General features: G+C 36.3%; 3 protein-coding genes and 1 pseudogene across 3 annotated transcripts; all 4 read right to left on the minus strand.

Moving 5' to 3' along the window:
• Nucleotides 296-11,758, minus strand: LOC109949625 (annotated as a pseudogene).
• Nucleotides 2,070-3,163, minus strand: LOC109949537 (protein FAR1-RELATED SEQUENCE 1-like). Its single transcript, XM_020565376.1, has 2 exons — nt 2,455-3,163; nt 2,070-2,369 (listed from the first exon to the last, which is right to left on the minus strand). Exons 1-2 carry the CDS (start codon nt 3,156-3,158, stop codon nt 2,276-2,278), a joined length of 798 nt encoding a protein of 265 aa, XP_020420965.1. The 5' UTR covers nt 3,159-3,163; the 3' UTR covers nt 2,070-2,275.
• Nucleotides 3,390-4,217, minus strand: LOC109949624 (protein FAR1-RELATED SEQUENCE 5-like). Its single transcript, XM_020565706.1, has one exon. It carries the CDS (start codon nt 4,215-4,217, stop codon nt 3,390-3,392), a length of 828 nt encoding a protein of 275 aa, XP_020421295.1.
• Nucleotides 11,607-15,727, minus strand: LOC18774793 (beta-glucosidase BoGH3B). The gene is made up of 10 exons (XM_020566576.1): nt 15,573-15,727; nt 15,112-15,368; nt 14,746-14,950; nt 14,325-14,415; nt 14,086-14,234; nt 13,330-13,573; nt 13,114-13,218; nt 12,792-12,974; nt 12,498-12,702; nt 11,607-12,331 (listed from the first exon to the last, which is right to left on the minus strand). Exons 2-10 carry the CDS (start codon nt 15,332-15,334, stop codon nt 11,844-11,846), a joined length of 1,893 nt encoding a protein of 630 aa, XP_020422165.1. The 5' UTR covers nt 15,335-15,368; nt 15,573-15,727; the 3' UTR covers nt 11,607-11,843.

The following is a 17,990-nucleotide window of genomic DNA, read 5'->3' on the forward strand; positions in this document are numbered from 1 at the left end:
CACAGGCAATAATAGGCTATACGATGGCAATACAGTAGCAATACACAAGCAATAAAAGGCTATACAATGGCAATACACAAACTTCATACTCCCCCTATAAATTTATTCCAACATACTTTTAAAAAAAGATATACGGGGCCAATACACAAGCAATAAATAGCTATACATGTGCAATACATATGCAATACATATCAGTCATGGCATTTGCCAATTAAATCATTGATTTGGTTACATTTGTATTTTTTTCTTCTTTGCAAGGGGAACGATAAAACCATGGAAACTAGATATTGACAAATTTCCTTCTAACTTGACTTTCATAAATTGATGAACTAACAATGTTATCTCATTACATCTTAAGATATACATAAGAAAGTGGCAAAAAATAAAAAAATTTCATCTCCTCTTGGTCTAGAATTTTAACACAATTCATATGTATAAGAAAAATTCCAAGACATGTCCTCTTAGACCCGAATTTAAGCTGAAGGTTAGCAATTTCCTCCCCAAAAGAACGCCGCCAATTGAAACAAGACAATCTTCCATCTGTATAAAATGGATCAAAAATGCATATTAGAAGCAAATCATTCAATCACAGTAGAAACAAAAACATAACATTCAATCACAACTAAAACCAATTTCAAAACAAAAACCAATACCGAAATTCATATAGATTGTTGGCTTTTCTAAATGACCCAATTCTTCATATGGCAAACTTTCACAAGACAGTACCATTGCAAAATTAAAGTTCATATTCATGCACACAATTTCATACTACTCAATTGCAATTCAAAAGTAATAAACATGGGTGAAGTGAATGTGTGTCTTGGCAGGCGAACAAAAATACAAATTAGGAAATCATCAATAGTGCATTTGGCATTATTCAAACAGTTAAAGAAGCATAGTCTCAGAGAAGAAGAAGAGCAAGACAATGGAACTAGATAAATGCAAGAGTTATCAACAAACCTTCAAGTTTTCCAAGAACCCTTTTCACGGCACCAACACAACCTTGGCATGATACCAACCTTGAGGATTGTAGACTGCACCAAAACAATAGAGAAAATAAAGATCCAACATATGCCAACTTTACAGTATCAAAAGTATGTTAAAATATTGGCATTCTCATAAAACTTACAAACTCTCCAATCACATTCAAAAGAAGTAAACAATGAGAATCTTGCATTTGTTGCTGGTTCTACTGGTTTCAAAGGTTAGAACATACATTACTGTTATTTCAGAGAGCATCTATGAGTTTTTATATGTATTCTTACAGGTTGCTCAGAAAAGCCAGAAGTCCTAATTTGATATATCACCTAAGTGATTTCACAAACAAATCACAATCACAAAAGAGTGAATACACCACTTTCAAGGAGGTCTGCAAGTCCAAGCCTTAATCACAAAACAATGTATGCATGATTTCATAGACAAATCATAAGCACAAAACAGTGTATCCAAGTCCAAGAGCTTGACAACCACAGGAAATAGTTGGTAAATTTCATTCAATCATAGAAACAACAGACAAACCACAACAGAAACCCGTTAATGTCTCATTCAAAATAGTGAAAGTAATCACCCAATAATCTCAATCAATAACAGAAACCCAAAAAAAAAAAAAAAAAGCAAAACCAATATTAGAACTCACCACAGTGAAGATCGAAGATGAGGTTTGTGGTGGAAGTCGCCGACGACGGTGGAGAGTCACGATTATGGCTTCGTTTTGGAGGCCGACGACGGAGGTGGCGAGTCGCACCTTGGAAAATAAGCTTGCAATAACAAGCAATAGACGAACAATATACATGCAAATACACCGAATGTATATAGCGTCTTTTCTCAAAAAAGGATGTGACAGCCTTTCATTCGCATTGTCAAAATTAAGAGTTGATAGGTCCAACTGTCATTAAAAAAAAAAAGCCAAATTAATGAAGGTTCTCAACAACAACAATCTTCCATAAGCCAAAAATCTAGGTCCAACTGCCATAAAAAAGAATTGTCAAATATCTCAAGGGGGAGATTATTTAAAAGAAAGAAAAATCCTAAAACACCTAATATCAGAAAAATACAAAGGCAAAAGAAAGCAAGAAAGAAAGGCTCCAAAAAATTAACACCACCAATCGAGAAACAAAAAAACTTCAAAGAAAACCAAAACCAATCAAGAAAAAAAACATAAAAGCTGATACAAAACGAAACAACACAAAATAATAAGATTTCTTCATATTGAATCATATTTCAAAATGCTCACCAATATTGACAGCAAATGAGCTTCGTATAGTAAAAACATAAATCACTTGGTAGGTCCATGCATGCTATCAAATTCATCGAATAACGGGTCACTAAGATTGATTGGAGTTGATTCTTCATTGTTTGACGGAGATGTCCTGCATAAACACCAAGCATAATATTACAATAAAATAAACCACTTGGAATTTTAGCTATTATTTATAAATATTTGTACAATCTTACGATGTGTTCGCCATTCTTGGGCATCGTCTTATATCATGACTAGTTTGTCCACACTGCTGACAATGTCGGATCCCTCGCTCCATTCTCGTTTCCTTTGCTCCCTTCACTCGTTTTGAGCTTCCTTTGTGTGTTACTCTCTTAGGGTCCTTCAAATATCGTGTTTGGGAGCTGGACCCTCCAACTTCGCTAGGACCAATCCCATCATTCAATAACTTCAACATCACCCGCGTATCGTTTAGATTATTTGACAATAGCTCACAACCTTCTTCGGACATTAAGGCATGCTCAATTACATCTGAAGCAAGTCTGGACATTCTACTTCGCTTTATTAGGAGAGAATTGTTCTCACAATCTTTAATTTCATTGCCATTTGAATCTGACACAAGTCCAGATTTTGTAGTTTTCTTCCATCTATTCAAAATGTATTTATTGGGCAGATATTCAATTTGCTCCCTTTTTAACAATGCCAGCGCATGGCAACAAAGAATTCCAATAAATTCAAATCCTTTACAGCTACACGACCATTGATCGGAATATTTATCATATACAACTTCTGTCACTCTTGTTTTCCCCCTTTTCCTTTCACTCACTTTATAGATAGCTTTGGAAGCATCATCCATTTTCAGTTCCATAAAACACGGTAAACTTTGCATTAGCTCCTGTTCAAACTTTTGGAACATTGCCTTTGTGTATATTTCAGCCATTTGTTTATCCATTGTCAACAACAGAGCACATTGAGGCTTTTCGAATGCATCAATGTGATCAGCAAGTAACTTTTTTTGACGTTGATGAGAAAGTGCCCTTTGAAATCGTGTTATGAAATCCATTAATGAATTTCTCCTTGATATATATTGCTTGAAAAATGCATGAGAGCCTTCTGCTCTTTGACTGCTTGACATTCTAGCGGCAAAAATATGTTTTACATAGGCTGGAACCTATGATTTTCGCAAATCAAAAACTGAACTCAGCCATGGATGGTCAGTCAAACCAGATTTTGTAATGATTGCATGCCACTTTTCTTCAAATTCATCTATATTGTCAATCTCCCATATGATTTCCTTAAACTCTTTCCAATATTCCTCATAAGCAATTCGTGGTAGTTTATCAGAGAACTTGGTTATGATGTACCATATGCAAAGTCGATGAAATGTAGTGGGGAATACTTCAAAAATTGCTCTAGCCATAGCTGCATCTTGATCTGTAATTATCATTTTTGGCTCACCACCTGGCATGGCTTTTTTAAACTCCTCAAACATCCAAATAAATGACTCAGTCGTTTCCTTACTTAAAAATGCACAAGCTAAAACAATTGTCTGACCATGGTTATTAACCCCCAACATTGGTGCAAATGGCAAGCCATATCGGTTCGTGTTGAATGTGGTATCGAGCACGACAACATCTCCATAAAACCCGTATGCTCGTCTAGAAGTTGCATCTACCCAAAAACATCGAGTAAGCCTGTCATTGGAATCTCCCTCAATCTTGAAATAAAATGATCTATTGTTTTTCTGTTCAGCTAAAAAATACTCAGTCTCCAGTTCAACATCATGGTTCTTCATCAGGCTACTCTCATAATATTCAAAATTGTAAATATCCTTTTTGGTAAAACCAATTTTCTCCATTCCTCCATATTGTACCTCCAAAATACTCATCTTTTTATGAGTAGGTATATCAGCTGAACCAAGTTGTTTTGTGAGTAGCTTTGCAGGTTCTGAAATATGACGATGTGATCTCATAAAATGCACTCTTTCTGGAGGTGTCATTGTATGATTGTGTCCCTCTACAACGAGAGAGAAAGCATACTGCTTGCACCCAGAAACCTTCACAACAACTGTAGGAAATAATAGTGCTAAATTGCTATAAAATAAACAAATAAACAATACAAACAAAACAAATTTTTACAACAGTAGTATGTAATTAAAAGAACCTTAATTGAGTCGAGGCAAGTGTTGGACACTCTGACCTTAAGACGAATTACGCCCCACACTGGTGCTTATGGTTCACTAGCGTTCGCCTCCCAGGATACAACGACTCCCCTCCTTATGAAAGAAGCACTGCAATTCACAAGGAACTTTGAACCAAAATTATGCAGGAAACTCTCTTTATGCAAACTCTAATGCTCTCTATATATGAAAGTATGTATCTAGAGAATGGATTGAATGAATAAAACTGCAGGAGGATTGCTCTATTTATAGATGATGAAATACCCTTTCCAAAAAGGTATCCCAATCTGAAAAGGCAAACAGTGCATCTTTTGGTCTTGAAGAGTTGTCACCCCAAACAATGTATCCCTTAGTTTGAAGAGTTGTCACCCCCCAATTGAAGATGTCTTTACCCAAGGGTCATGTCTTTAACCCAATGGATTTTATTAATTTCCATTCAAATAGAAAATTAATATTAAATATAATATTAAATTTCTCACAATCCCCCACATGAATGGAAATTAGTTTCAACAATATGCAAATGATAATGCAGACTTAGAGAGAGTTCCTATTAGAAGAATATGGCATCTGGATAGGTAGCTTTTGGCTTTGAACCTTCCATAGTGAAGTACTATCGGATTTACTTGGCTAATCAGTGAACGTGATGTCTTGAACTGTTCAGCCGTTTGTGTAAACCCAGACAATAATACTCACACAATACCCTTCTAGACATATCTGGTTCGATCGGTTGTGCCCGTTTTGGCCCTGAGCAACTCCTGGCATTCATAAGTGCTTTAGAGAATTTAGCCCTAAAAATTCTCATGGAAACGGCCCTATTTCACACTTATATAGGTGATTTCCTATTGGTAATATCCTCTCATATCTTACTCGGATAATCAAGGTATAGGAATCATTAAAAGCATAGCTTAACCTAAACACATTTCATACAACACTGTATCATCATAGGATATGGGTAGGAGATGTAATCTCAGCAGTGCTACTACTTAGTCATCCATAATTTGGTTGTCCCTTTTGAACCTAGATCTTGGGATCTCCAGTCAGCTAGGTTGGGTATCCACTATGGAGACTTTAAATATTTAGGCTTATACTCCCATTCCCCTCGATGATCAACTAACTCTCTAGTCTGACCTTTAAATATTGGATCCACTAGGTTGACTATGAACTGATGGTGTGCACATTCCATCTTATGAAATTATATTCATTCGAGAGTAGTTGTTTTCAAAAATTCCTCCATGTGTTTTGTTGGGAATTACTAAGTAATTTGCCAACTCTTCGGTGGACTTCCCCCACAATTAAGGTATTTGTAGGGTCTTCAACCTTTTTATACCTTAAAATAAACATTATTCTTCTCTTGTAAAGAGCAAAGTACTTTTCCATTCTTACACAAATATGAGATTACAAAGATAGTTAAGCCACCCCCACAATTCTCTTACAATTGTGGTTGCTATTAAACTTTGCATATTACGTCTAGTGCAATTTTGCAATAGACCCCCACATTTTCGGATTCTCAACATTTGTGTAATTTTGTTACACATATGAATATCCTTTAGGAAATTTCGAAGCCACTTTACTCATCATTTCCTTTTAATGGAAATTTTCCCTTTCATACAGACCATTGTAGTTTGAAGCCTCATAATTAGAAACTTAATTCTACAAAATAGGGCTTTATCCCAACATTTCAGTTGTTGTCTTTGTAAGACGGAGAAATACATGTTTCTGGTCATTTCAACACTACTTCTCTTCTTGGAAGTATTCGTCAATTGTGTTTGTCAAATATGGATAATACACTGACATGTTTTCCCTCTTTAGAAAATTTGCAAAAACCAAATATTTGCAATCTTTCTATATGCAATCCAATATATCAATTGCGTATCTTGATATCAACCCAATGGTTCATAAACATACGGTTATATAAGTAACTAGAAACAAGCACTATATGCTTCTAAATGTATTTGATCTGCAGAATCCATGCATCATTTATGAATGCAAAATTTATATGAACAGTCAGAAGCCCAACAAATGGATTTAACAGCCTATAACTGTTAGAAACTGAAAATCAAATTTCTAGTTGGATCACGTCCAGACACAATGGCTTCATTTTATATAGACAGGAAATGGTCCAACATGCATACATAATTTTAGATTGTAAAAAAAAAAATTTACAACCCACTTGATTCAAGTTTATTCTTCACATGTTGACCATGAATTTACCAACTAGTGAAATAGATGCAACGGTTAACAAAACAAACAATTAAAATATAGCAACTACACCATAATAATTTGTCTTAAGATTGTAGGAAATAATAGTGCTAAATTGCTATAAAATAAACAAATAAACAATACAAACAAAACAAATTTTTACAACAGTAGTATGTAATTAAAAGAACCTTAATTGAGTCGAGGCAAGTGTTGGACACTCTGACCTTAAGACGAATTACGCCCACACTGGTGCTTATGGTTCACTAGCGTTCGCCTCCCAGGATACAACGACTCCCCTCCTTATGAAAGAAGCACTGCAATTCACAAGGAACTTTGAACCAAAATTATGCAGGAAACTCTCTTTATGCAAACTCTAATGCTCTCTATATATGAAAGTATGTATCTAGAGAATTGATTGAATGAATAAAACTGCAGGAGGATTGCTCTATTTATAGATGATGAAATACCCTTTCCAAAAAGGTATCCCAATCTGAAAAGGCAAACAGTGCATCTTTTGGTCTTGAAGAGTTGTCACCCCAAACAATGTATCCCTTAGTTTGAAGAGTTGTCACCCCCTAATTGAAGATGTCTTTACCCAAGGGTCATGTCTTTAACCCAATGGATTTTATTAATTTCCATTCAAATAGAAAATTAATATTAAATATAATATTAAATTTCTCACAACAACAACCCTAGCCTTGCAACCACATCTACTTATCCCTCGGTGTCTTTTTACCGCCCTAGGCTCTTCTTTTTTAAACACACCTTGTTTGCAACATACAAATTCTTTTCTTAGAATTTCTTTACTGTATTTTTCCCTCCCGCTGGAATGACGTCGAATACTAAAGCCAGCCAATAAAGCATATCTATTGTAGAAATCATAAACGAAATCAAGTGAATCGAACTTCATCCCAACTTTTGGTCTTTTCTCATTTCTGACTTCAGGTATGTAAATCATTTCATCAGCGATTACACAATCATCATTCTCCTCTGAGTCCCCAACCATTTTACTCACACAGATTATTGATACCTTAGATAACATTTGAATCAAACATTTTAGAAATAGCTAAAACAAAACAAAATAATTATGAAAGCAATTTAAATCTTGTACCATCATCAGTTGAAAACAAAGACATTTATAATGATTTTTAAAAAAAAAAACTTACCAGCAACAAATCCAAGAATTTGAATGCAACTCCCCTATGTTATGGAGCAAAATTGTTCCTTTTGTTTTTTGCTTTTCGTTTAATGTCTCCTCCATGTTGATTCAATTAAACTTTTCCATAAGAGCATATATGGAAAATTAAGATGCAAACTTGTGTCAACCTGTAGCATATTATCAATTATTAAAAAGCCATAAAATAAATTGAGGCAGGACAAACCCAATATATTTTTAGAGAACTTGTTTTTACTGTATGTATGCAAGACCCATAAAGATCACCATTAGATTAACGTGTTGTTATTTTCATTATTTATTAATTATTGATTCAACAAAGCTTAAAGCCAATATACTAAAGGCATCATAATAAAACCCAAAGTAGTAAGGGGTTAAACGCAAGAAAGAATATTTACGTATGAAAATAAAATAAAAACTGTAAAAATCAAATTTTCAAATAAAATATAAATACAAAAGAGAACAAAAAATAATAATGATTACAAGAAATTGGAAAACATTAAAAGCAAAATCAGTGAAACAAAGAAACAAAGAGAAGTGGTTTTGCAGTGTTTGACTTACCATCGCAATTGGAATTGAAGAAGAGTACTACAAGTTCTTCAAAACTTGGGTATTACTTGTTCAGAAACAGAGTGCAAAGTTAGGCGAGTGAGAGACTACTGGAGGCTCTTTCAACATATCATTTGTCTCTTTTTCTTCTTTTCTCTCTACTATGAAGATCTTGCAAATAATTTTTGTGACACAAAGACAGAATAAGAGAGCTCTTAGGTTATAGTTGTTGTAATGGGTAATGATGAACCATTTTCTGCAACATTAATGACAGGGGTTTAACAAAACAGAATATTTTTTGAATAAAAGGGTTTGCAATAGGGCTGAAAAATCACATACCAGTGAAAGAATTGAGTTGTGGGTTTCAACCCTTGTTCCTTATTCTTCAGCAACGTCCTCCACATCTGAGTGTCTTCGTTTTTTTCCTTTTTGGAGCAGCAAATTCGGCTTCTGGAAGTTGGAAAGGGGCAGCTCTTGTTTGTCTCCAGAGGAAGTTTCAGACGTAGGACTTTGGACCTCTGTTTCAAAGAAAATAGGAGATATGAGAGAGAAGTTCCGGGTTGCTCATTTTGTGATGGGTAATTTTAACCCGATTGTAAAAAAACTTCCTACTTAAATTTGAACCGTTCATTTAAAATTGATGGTTGTTATCATTCCGCACTTAACCTCCTCATAATAGCCTCTGCATTCTAGCAGCTAAAAAAAAAAACAACTTTCACAAAGACTTAGAAAAAATAAAAAAATGTGGAGGCAACCGCTACTCACAGATAAATGCTATTACAAACATGGATTTGGACCTTGAATATGGTATTGCAAGATTGCATGTCACAAGCTGCAATATGCATAAGTGGCAAACTGCAGAAGGAAAATCTATGTAGATTAATAGAAACCAAACAAGGAGGACATTCATGCAACTTGTAGCATGTACATATATTACATGCCCTCATGCTTATTCACAATAAGGAAAACTGAAAACATTTGCTATACTGGCACATGAAAGTTGCATTTAGCTTCTATATATGCTCTTCCTCCTTCCAGACACCACCTCTAAACCCAACATTCTCAACTGGAAAAGACACCAACTCACACTGACAGCTCTCAATGTTGACATAACTTGTTGAAGCCTCACCCATTCTTCTTCAAATTCGGAAAGCGATTCCAACAGTAAGCCCTCAATTTGCCAGACAGTGTTGTCATTCCCCCAAAAACTTTCATTCATCTTTTGCAAGATTGCCTGATGATATTGAAAGATACCTCAATATAGGAAGTGAGATGGGATTGAGCCAGGCTGGACTAATCTTTCTTGGATAGAATTTTAGGCTGAGCTCATGGAGCTGTTGAGGAGGGAACAGCTTGTCTCAAGCTTGGCTGTGAGGTCATTATTACCATGATTATCAAAGCAAATTATTGACAGATGTTGCAGTTCTTGTAGATTTACCAATACATTGACCTCAGTATCTCCAGTCTCATCACAGCAACTCAGTCAAAGCGCGAGTGTCCTAAGCCGAATTAAATTTCTGAGCTCACCAATCCTGCAGTCTTCTAACTGCTTTGATTTGGTAGGTTTATATCCCAATAACACTCCAAGATTTGAAAGCCTTCCCAAGCCTTTAGGTAGATATTTGAATGAAACCTCAACTTCTTTCATGGTATCAGAGCAAGGCTTTACTTGTTGGGCCCAACGGCCATACGTGCTCCCACGTCACCCCAATATATTGTCCGCATGTTAGGCTTGAAAGTTCACCACACGTGCTGGGGTAGCGCGTTGAGAGTGTTTGTCCCACATTGAAAAGTTAAGAGACCTAGCCTAGGTGTATGAGGAGTTGGGCTACTCCCCTCATTACCAATTGGTTTTGGAGTGGGAGCTCAACTTCCTTCAGCTGATATCCAAAACCTGAAGCTTGCTAAGCTTGTCAAGTGAGTGCAAAGATTGACCTGGACAGATCCATTGCTCGAAGGATTCGAGAATCACAAAACTTCTTTGTAGTGTTTGAAGCAATCTTGTTCACTTCACCGGTCTTAGTTGCATATATAACAATGCTCGCAGCTTTTTATTACCCTTCTGAACCATGCTATCAGTAATACCCAAATGGCGGCAATTTCTACTATCTATGCTGAAAAATGCATCATCTTTTGCCAATTTTAATCACCACATCCCGGACCATATCATGAATTTTACATGTGGAAATTGCTCCATGATAAGTCTTGTCTACCACTTCTAGCAAACATCGATTCGTTAGCCTTGAGAAACAATCTTCCTCTGCTGCAATTGCTGATCTACCATTTCTCAGTGGAATAAAACCTTCTCCAAGCCACCAATGTACCAATTGGTCTTTGGTTATGACGCAATCTTCAGGATAAAGAGACAAACAAAGGAAGCAAGACTTCAAGTAAGATGGGAGTTCATCATAACTTAGTTGTAGAAAAGCCATAACTGAATTATCATTCTCTACTAATCGTTCACGAAAATGGTCAGCAATTCGTCTCCATTCATGATAACATGATGGTTTGCAGAGCATTATTCCTCCAACTGCCTTGATTGCTAGTGGAAGGCCCTTACACCTCTCAACAATCTCCTTTCCAACATTTTCCAGTTCTGGATGCATACACTCGCCTCCATCACCTGCAAACGCAATCTTCTGAAATAGCAGTTAACTATCGTCCTTGCTGAGGCATTTGGGCCAATGTGATCTTGCTTCCTTCACTCCCATTTTCTGCGCAACTTTCTCTATCCTTGTGGTGATGCTGCTTCCATTTCCCTTTGGTAACGCTTCACAAATTCTGAGCCACCAAGTTACATCCAAGCTCCACACATTATCCATCACAATCAAAAACCTCTTGCCTAAAAGATATTCATTTATTTTATTTAGTAATTCACCCTTATCGTCTCCTACGCTCGCATCTCCCAAGTTTCTTAACATACTTCTAATGATTTGATCTTCACTAAAATTTTGAGAAACAGAAACCCAAATTCTTCTATCAAAGTGCTCTTCAATCTTCCTGTCATTAAACACTTTTTGAGCAATTAGCCCAAGCCATGAGCCCAATTGCAACCAACCCAAGCCCAATCCGTCTTAGTAATAGAAAGGGACTAAAACTCGTGTGTTAAGTTCTTGTGCTCAACCAATGTGGGCCTATGGAAAGCCTTAGTTTTCTATTTAAACTCCAACAAATCTGTGCACCAAAATATATATATATATATATATAGGAACTCTTTAGTCATCAAAAAGTTGCAAAAAAGCGTAGCTCCTTGTATAGAATTGAAACGAAAAATGCGAATACTCAAATAGCTAAACAATTCTCGATTTAGATGATTTTTGGAATAAATAATAACTTAAACTTTAGTTGTTCAACAAATAACTGGTGTACAGAGCAGTCGCTCTGCGGTTTCCAGAAGAATTGATGAAACTAATGATACAACATTTTGTTTAGCTCTCATGGGAAAGAAATGTTGATCTACAAAATGTCAACCATGAAATAGCTAAGAACATTTCATGAATGGAGGATACAAGCAATCCCGTTTATTAGTAACTCTTGGTTGGCTTAGTAGTGAGACCAAATCCAAATGGAAATAGAGGGTCATAATGTTGATCACCAACATTCATTGGGAGCTGATCTACTGTCTTAAACCATGTATGTGCAAGTTTGCCAGTGAATCCATAATCACCAAATAAAACGTCAGTAACACCTTGTCCTTCAGTTCCAGGAAGCCAAGCTGCCACAAGTGCATCAACTTTAGCAAGATAGGGCTGAATCACCACGGGGCGGCCAGAAATGACGACAACAACACATTTCACAGCTCCGCAGACATTGGCAATGGTGCTCGGTCCAGGTTCTGAGATGGTTAGATTCAAGCTATCGCCGAATGTTTCAGCGTAGGGGGGTTCGCCCACAACGACAACAGCATAGTCGACTTTGTTGGACTTCACAAAATTCGCATCCGGGTTCTCGTTGTAGACAACTTGAGTTGTAGGATCAACTGCACTTTTCACAGCATTGAGGATTGTGGTACCTGTTGCAACATTGATTAGTTAACTATATGCAATCCACTGCAACATACTGAGAAAGTGCGTTCAAGGGAGTTAAAAGAAACAGAAACTTTTCTCCATATTTTTAATTTAATTCCAACAGTAAGATAGTTAGATCATTCAAAAGACAAATGGAGGCTTAAAGCATACCAACTGTAAGATCATTGCCACCAAGGCCCTGCCATGTGATTGTCCAGCCTCCACATTGATTGCCCAAGTTGTCTGCATGGCTTCCTGCAACGAGTATCTTCCCTGCTTTCTTGGGAAGAGGAAGCGACGGCTTATCAGCAGATTTTCCATTCTTTAGAAGAACAAGTGATTTTCTTACAGCTTCCCTTGCTAATTCTCTATGCTCCTGTGTAAAGCCAGCATTCGGTTAAGAAGGATTTGAACATGGCATATGAAGACAACAAAGTTATTTTACATTAAGAAATTGGTAAAGACCTTTTTCCCCAGCTCGTTGACTAGGCTGAGATCCGCCAAGGGTTCCTCAAAAAGGCCCATGACAAACTTAACCCTCAAAATTCTCCTCACAGCATCATCAATCCTGCTCATGGGGATGATGTTGTTCTTAACTTGATAGGTTAGATCATCAATGAACTCTGTGAAGTTGTAGGGAACCATGATCTGTAACATTCCCAGATATAGGTTAGTAAATGAACATAAAAACCTCACATGTCTCAGCTTGAGGAGCAGAACTTCATTAAAATGGCCAAACGTGACACTTTGAATTACAAATAGTAGAGCATGCAGAATTTTGACTAACCATATCTATTCCAGCACTAACTCCAGCTTGAACTGAATATGAATAGTTAGCTTTGGGAGGAGATGTAAGCCTGTCAATACCCTCCCAATCTGATATGACAAAACCCTGACAGCAAGAGCAAAAGAAACATGTTATGCACAGAACCAGTAGTAATTCATTTCCCAAGAGCAATGAAATAACCACACTCGACAAGTTATTTCAAATGATTTTTCTTACCCTGAACCGTAGCTTGTTCTTGAGGAATCCAGATACAAGTTCTTGGTTAGCATGCATTTTCTTCCCGTTCCAACTCGAGTAAGACACCATAACTGTTGCAACACCCTTGAGGATGGAATCAAAGTATGCAGGCATGTGAATGCTAAGCAATCCATTCAAATCAATCACAGTGTTGTTCTCATTGATGCCCTTTGTTGTGCCACCATCTCCTACATAGTGCTTAGCACAGGCCGCAACCTTTCCCCTGGTGAAGTGGTAAGGGAGAAGAGTTATGCCAAGTTATTGTTATGTCCAAATATTTCAAAAAATTATCATGCATAACAGATAGGTTATATTTGATAATTGATTTTGCCACACGTAAAAAAGTCTGAACTATGTACTTTTGGTGAATCAATGCCCTGCTTTTGACGCATAATTAAAGAAGGATACTTTTAGAGCAGCCAAAGCAAATCAACTAGTGAAGGTGAATGTGGGAAGAGGTTTGCAACTTTCATTTTCATATGTTTTAGATCCAACGACCAACTGGGCCACCACTAAGGCCCTCTATACATGTCCGCACCACAAAAGCAGAAATTATATTTAATACATCAAAATATTAAAAACTTGTGAGACTCAAGTGTTGTTAATCAATTAAATATTGTCCAGAATAATTCAAACATGGCCTACATTGTGAGTAGTCCATGTGAACATTAGAGCTACCTGTCGGAACCAGTAGCAATTTGGAAATTCCAAAAAAAGAAAGAAAAAAAATCTTACTTTGCAGTAGAAACAAAAGGAGCACCCTTTTGAGCACTGGGAGGCATATCTCCTTGCAAACCAGGTATTAGCTCAGTCATTGCTTGAACAATCTTATGGTCTTCGCTATAGCTTTCATAGCATCTCCCCCATCTCGGATCTCTGCAAACCTGCAAGAACAAGTAGCACACGGTTTTAGTCGAGTGCTCAGTAAAGTTGTAAAATTTCTAAAAATGAACTGTATAATAGTGCTCAATTACCGCAATACATGGGGCAAAAACATAAGGAATCCCTGTGGCCCTGACTTCAAGGGCAGTTGCTTCCCCAATTTTCTTGACAAGTTTAGGATCTCTGAAATACATGAAATCAAGCATAAGTAGAAGATCCAACTATTTAGTTTGGCCAAGATATAGTGAAGTCTTGATATGCTTGAAGCCTAATGAATTCCACTTAAACACCAGAACTAAAAATACCAGACTGAGGAACACATGAAATCAAGCATAAGTAGAACATCACACCACTGAATTTGGCCAAACTGTTAGAGAGTTTTGGTAATGCTAGAACATTCTACTTAAACCTCAGAACTAAAACCAGACTGTGGAAAATCAAGTTCTTAACTCATTACTCTTCAAAACAAATCAGAAGACGAAGAATTATTTGGTTGAGAGTGAATGTACTTGCCTGGTGGCTCCCAGCCCAACGTTATGGGGGAAAATAGTAGCATTGTAGACATTGTTGTTGCCATGAACCGCATCAATCCCATAAATCATCGGAATCCCGAGGCGGGTCGAGAGGGATCCCTTTTGGATGCCATTGACCAGATTGACCCATGCCTCAGCAGAAGCTTTTGGGGCTGGAACACTCCCACCACCACTAAGTACACTTCCTGCAAAAACCCAGGGAACCCATTTACAATACACTCTACAATCACTTGCTGCTAAACCCAACATTCAGAAACAAAGCAATACGTTATATGGGTATGTTGAACAAATGCAAATGGGTGCAATAAACAGAAGATTATGGTTTGAAGATGGTTAGGTTGGTTACCAATGAAATACTTGGTCATGGCATCAGGGGTTGCAACACTGCGCTCGATCTGCACCATTTGGCCAATCTTTTCTTCCAGAGTCATCCGCTTCATGAGGTCCCGGATTCTAACGTTCAATGGCTGTTTTGGGTCCTTGTATTTCAGGTACGCAGCTTCTGTTGGAGCTAACAATATAATGCATAAGAGCAGAAAACCTATCATGGGTATTGAAAACCTTGCCATTTTAGACCCTCAAGTGGAGTTTCTGGGTTAAAATCTGGAGACAGAGCAAGCACAGTTAGATTCAACCCGAGTTCCTTTTAAGCAAACAATGTAACACAAACAAAGGAAAGTTTTTTCTGTTGAAGAACAGAAGAAACAGACACACACAAAGACTTGAGCTTCACAAGCAGAGAAAGAAACGCGCAATGCTGTGCTACAAGAACAAGTATTCAAAAAGTGGAGAGCTTTTTCAACTTACATGCTCAACTGAGCAGAAGATACTCCACTGAGAGAGAGAGAGAGAGAGAGATCTGAAAATGGAGGAGGAGAAGAGGGGAGCTACTTATAGAAATTCGTAGAAAGTTGTTTTATCATTTATCCACTTCTGTCTGAAGTTGCCTCCTATCTCTTTAATCCACTAGCTTTAGCAATGGGGCACTGGCACTGCTAAGACTGATGGGTAGGTATGAAACCTAATAAATAAATATATAATATAAATAAATAAATAAATAAAAAGAAGCCGCGTCTTGGGGCAAGCTGTCCCTGTAATTATACAATTTCAAACATATACACTGATCCTCCGGGCAAAAGGAAAAAACAAATAAAAAAGATAGAATAAAAGCTGGCTCATTGTTGGAGAAAAGAAAGCTGGATTTTTGTAGGAAAAAGACAAAAAGCTGAGTCTGCCGGATTGCCTTATTATTTCTTTTTTCTTTTTCTTTTTTTGGGTCTGAATCATTGCCTTATTAATTCATTTCATAAGATCTAGAAGCAAATAAAATACTATAAGGAAACTGTTAGGCATACCCATTCTATAAATATTACAAAATGGTGAACTTAAGAGCTTATTTGCTTATGGTCATTTCGTCTCGTTGTATAGGTCTCCACTTTGTCGAGGAAGATTAATGTCTAAAGACGACGTTGTTAAGTCATTTGAAATAAACCCAAGTGGCGAGGGATGAGTGAGAATTAATTAAGATTAGGACTATAATAATTCAATGTTTAGGTCAATGTTTGGATTCCTTTTATTTGTAAAAAAATAAAAGAAAAAAGACAACCATGGTTGAATATTAAAAAGAAAAAAAGAGTATTCAATTACAACTTATTTTAACAGTTCATTACATAAAATAGATTTTTGTATTCGATTGAATTGATCAAGTTTTGTTTGTTTTAAGTTTGAATTTTTCAATTGGCCAAAAGTATCCATACGTGGCAGAGCACAGCACGTCATTTTCATCGTTGATCTGATGGATGTATCCTAGTTTTTAGCCATCAGTTTCAAAGCTTTGATTTTGCTTTCCATATGAAACAATAGTAAAAGACAACAACAACTCAAATTTCCATGATGCCATTTTCTTCACAACGAGACAAATGCTTCGTGTTCGTAAAACTTATAACTATTCTTTTTCACAAAGCCTATTCTAAATTACTTTAATACATGAGTACAGATTCGAATTCGATTATAAGCAACAAGCATAATGTCTTAAACTTATGAATCATTTTTTTTTTTAATACTTATTTGAATTTTTGGTTTTTAGGTGAATAAATGTGAGATGAGAACGAGTGTTTAATTTCCTGCTTAAGAGAATTTACAATCATGTTCTCTATTTTTCAGTTAAAATGTAACTAAAAACACACAAAAGCTATTTTATGAGCTCTCTATAAAATTTGAACTTCAATCATACTCCCAAATATTGTAATTATTTTTTTTATTCAATTTAATTGCTCCATCTCTATAGAGAAAAAAATTTAATTAAAAGTTCAAAATATGCATAGAACAAAGCAATATTAAATTATATGAAGCCACTATGAGTCATTTCTCTCTTCTCAAATTTAGGAGCTCCCAGAAGTCTCCCTATTTTAGAAGGTGGATAGGGAGCATAGTTGGAGTTGTATTTTTCCAATTCCTCCAAAAAAATGTGTCTAAAGAAGTGGTTTAGGGAGCCTATTATGGATGCTCTAATAAGTCTAGTCATAACCAAATGACAAATAACATAATATTAAGACCAACTAGCATGTGATCTAGTGGTATTTGTCTTCATCTGGTTTGAGGAGGTCTGCGATTCAACTCACATGAATCCTAAGAATAATTATATATTTGTGATGAGTTTGATATCTAGTTAGTGATGGTTTAATCTTATCGTGAATATATTGATCCGTTGTAAATTTGTGTGGATATCTTGACTCGTTATGAAAGTATCTCATAATGATCCTATTATTTGTCAAAAAAGAAATAATAAGAATGAGACAGTCGTCGATGGGTCTAGATCCAAATAACCCAACTTCAATTTCCAGTTTTCATATGTACCAAACTTTTGACCTTCTTACTGCTTTCTTAATAATGCACTTGTGACGTTTTACCAAACAAATCAAATACCATCCAATATGATTCTACTTTTTTTGTAAAACGTGAAATTATAATTTCTGCAACTTCCAAAACATTTACTACAACACCACGTGTAAAAATAAAAAATAAAATGTTTATACCATAATCAACCAAGTATATTCAGTATTAAAACAACTAGCATCAAGGCAACACGCATTCTTTCCTGTCGAAAGAAGACACTCTTCTGAAAAGGCAATCACTTGCCGAAGCTCCCAACTGCCAAACCTAATCTCCAAGGACACGTGTCACAACTACAGCGATTTGCACAAAGTTCTACATCGAAACTTTGTG

Source organism: Prunus persica, chromosome G6 (genome assembly GCF_000346465.2).
Source record: "Prunus persica cultivar Lovell chromosome G6, Prunus_persica_NCBIv2, whole genome shotgun sequence".
Taxonomy (NCBI): domain Eukaryota; kingdom Viridiplantae; phylum Streptophyta; class Magnoliopsida; order Rosales; family Rosaceae; genus Prunus; species Prunus persica.

What these genes read in the sequence shown, in the direction of transcription:
- LOC109949537 (XM_020565376.1), bottom strand. Translation starts at nt 3,158, where the DNA reads ATGGCTGAAATATACACAAAGGCAATGTTCCAAAAGTTTGAACAGGAG. An exon ending in CCAAGAATGGCGAACACATC is followed by an intron (nt 2,370 to 2,454) that starts GTAAGATTGTAC and finishes GTGTTTATGCAG; the next exon opens with GACATCTCCGTCAAACAATG.
- LOC109949624 (XM_020565706.1), bottom strand. Translation starts at nt 4,217, where the DNA reads ATGACACCTCCAGAAAGAGTGCATTTTATGAGATCACATCGTCATATT.
- LOC18774793 (XM_020566576.1), bottom strand. Translation starts at nt 15,334, where the DNA reads ATGGCAAGGTTTTCAATACCCATGATAGGTTTTCTGCTCTTATGCATT. An exon ending in GTTGGGCTGGGAGCCACCAG is followed by an intron (nt 14,416 to 14,745) that starts GCAAGTACATTC and finishes CATGTATTTCAG; the next exon opens with AGATCCTAAACTTGTCAAGA. An exon ending in TTAGTGCTGGAATAGATATG is followed by an intron (nt 12,975 to 13,113) that starts GTTAGTCAAAAT and finishes GGAATGTTACAG; the next exon opens with ATCATGGTTCCCTACAACTT.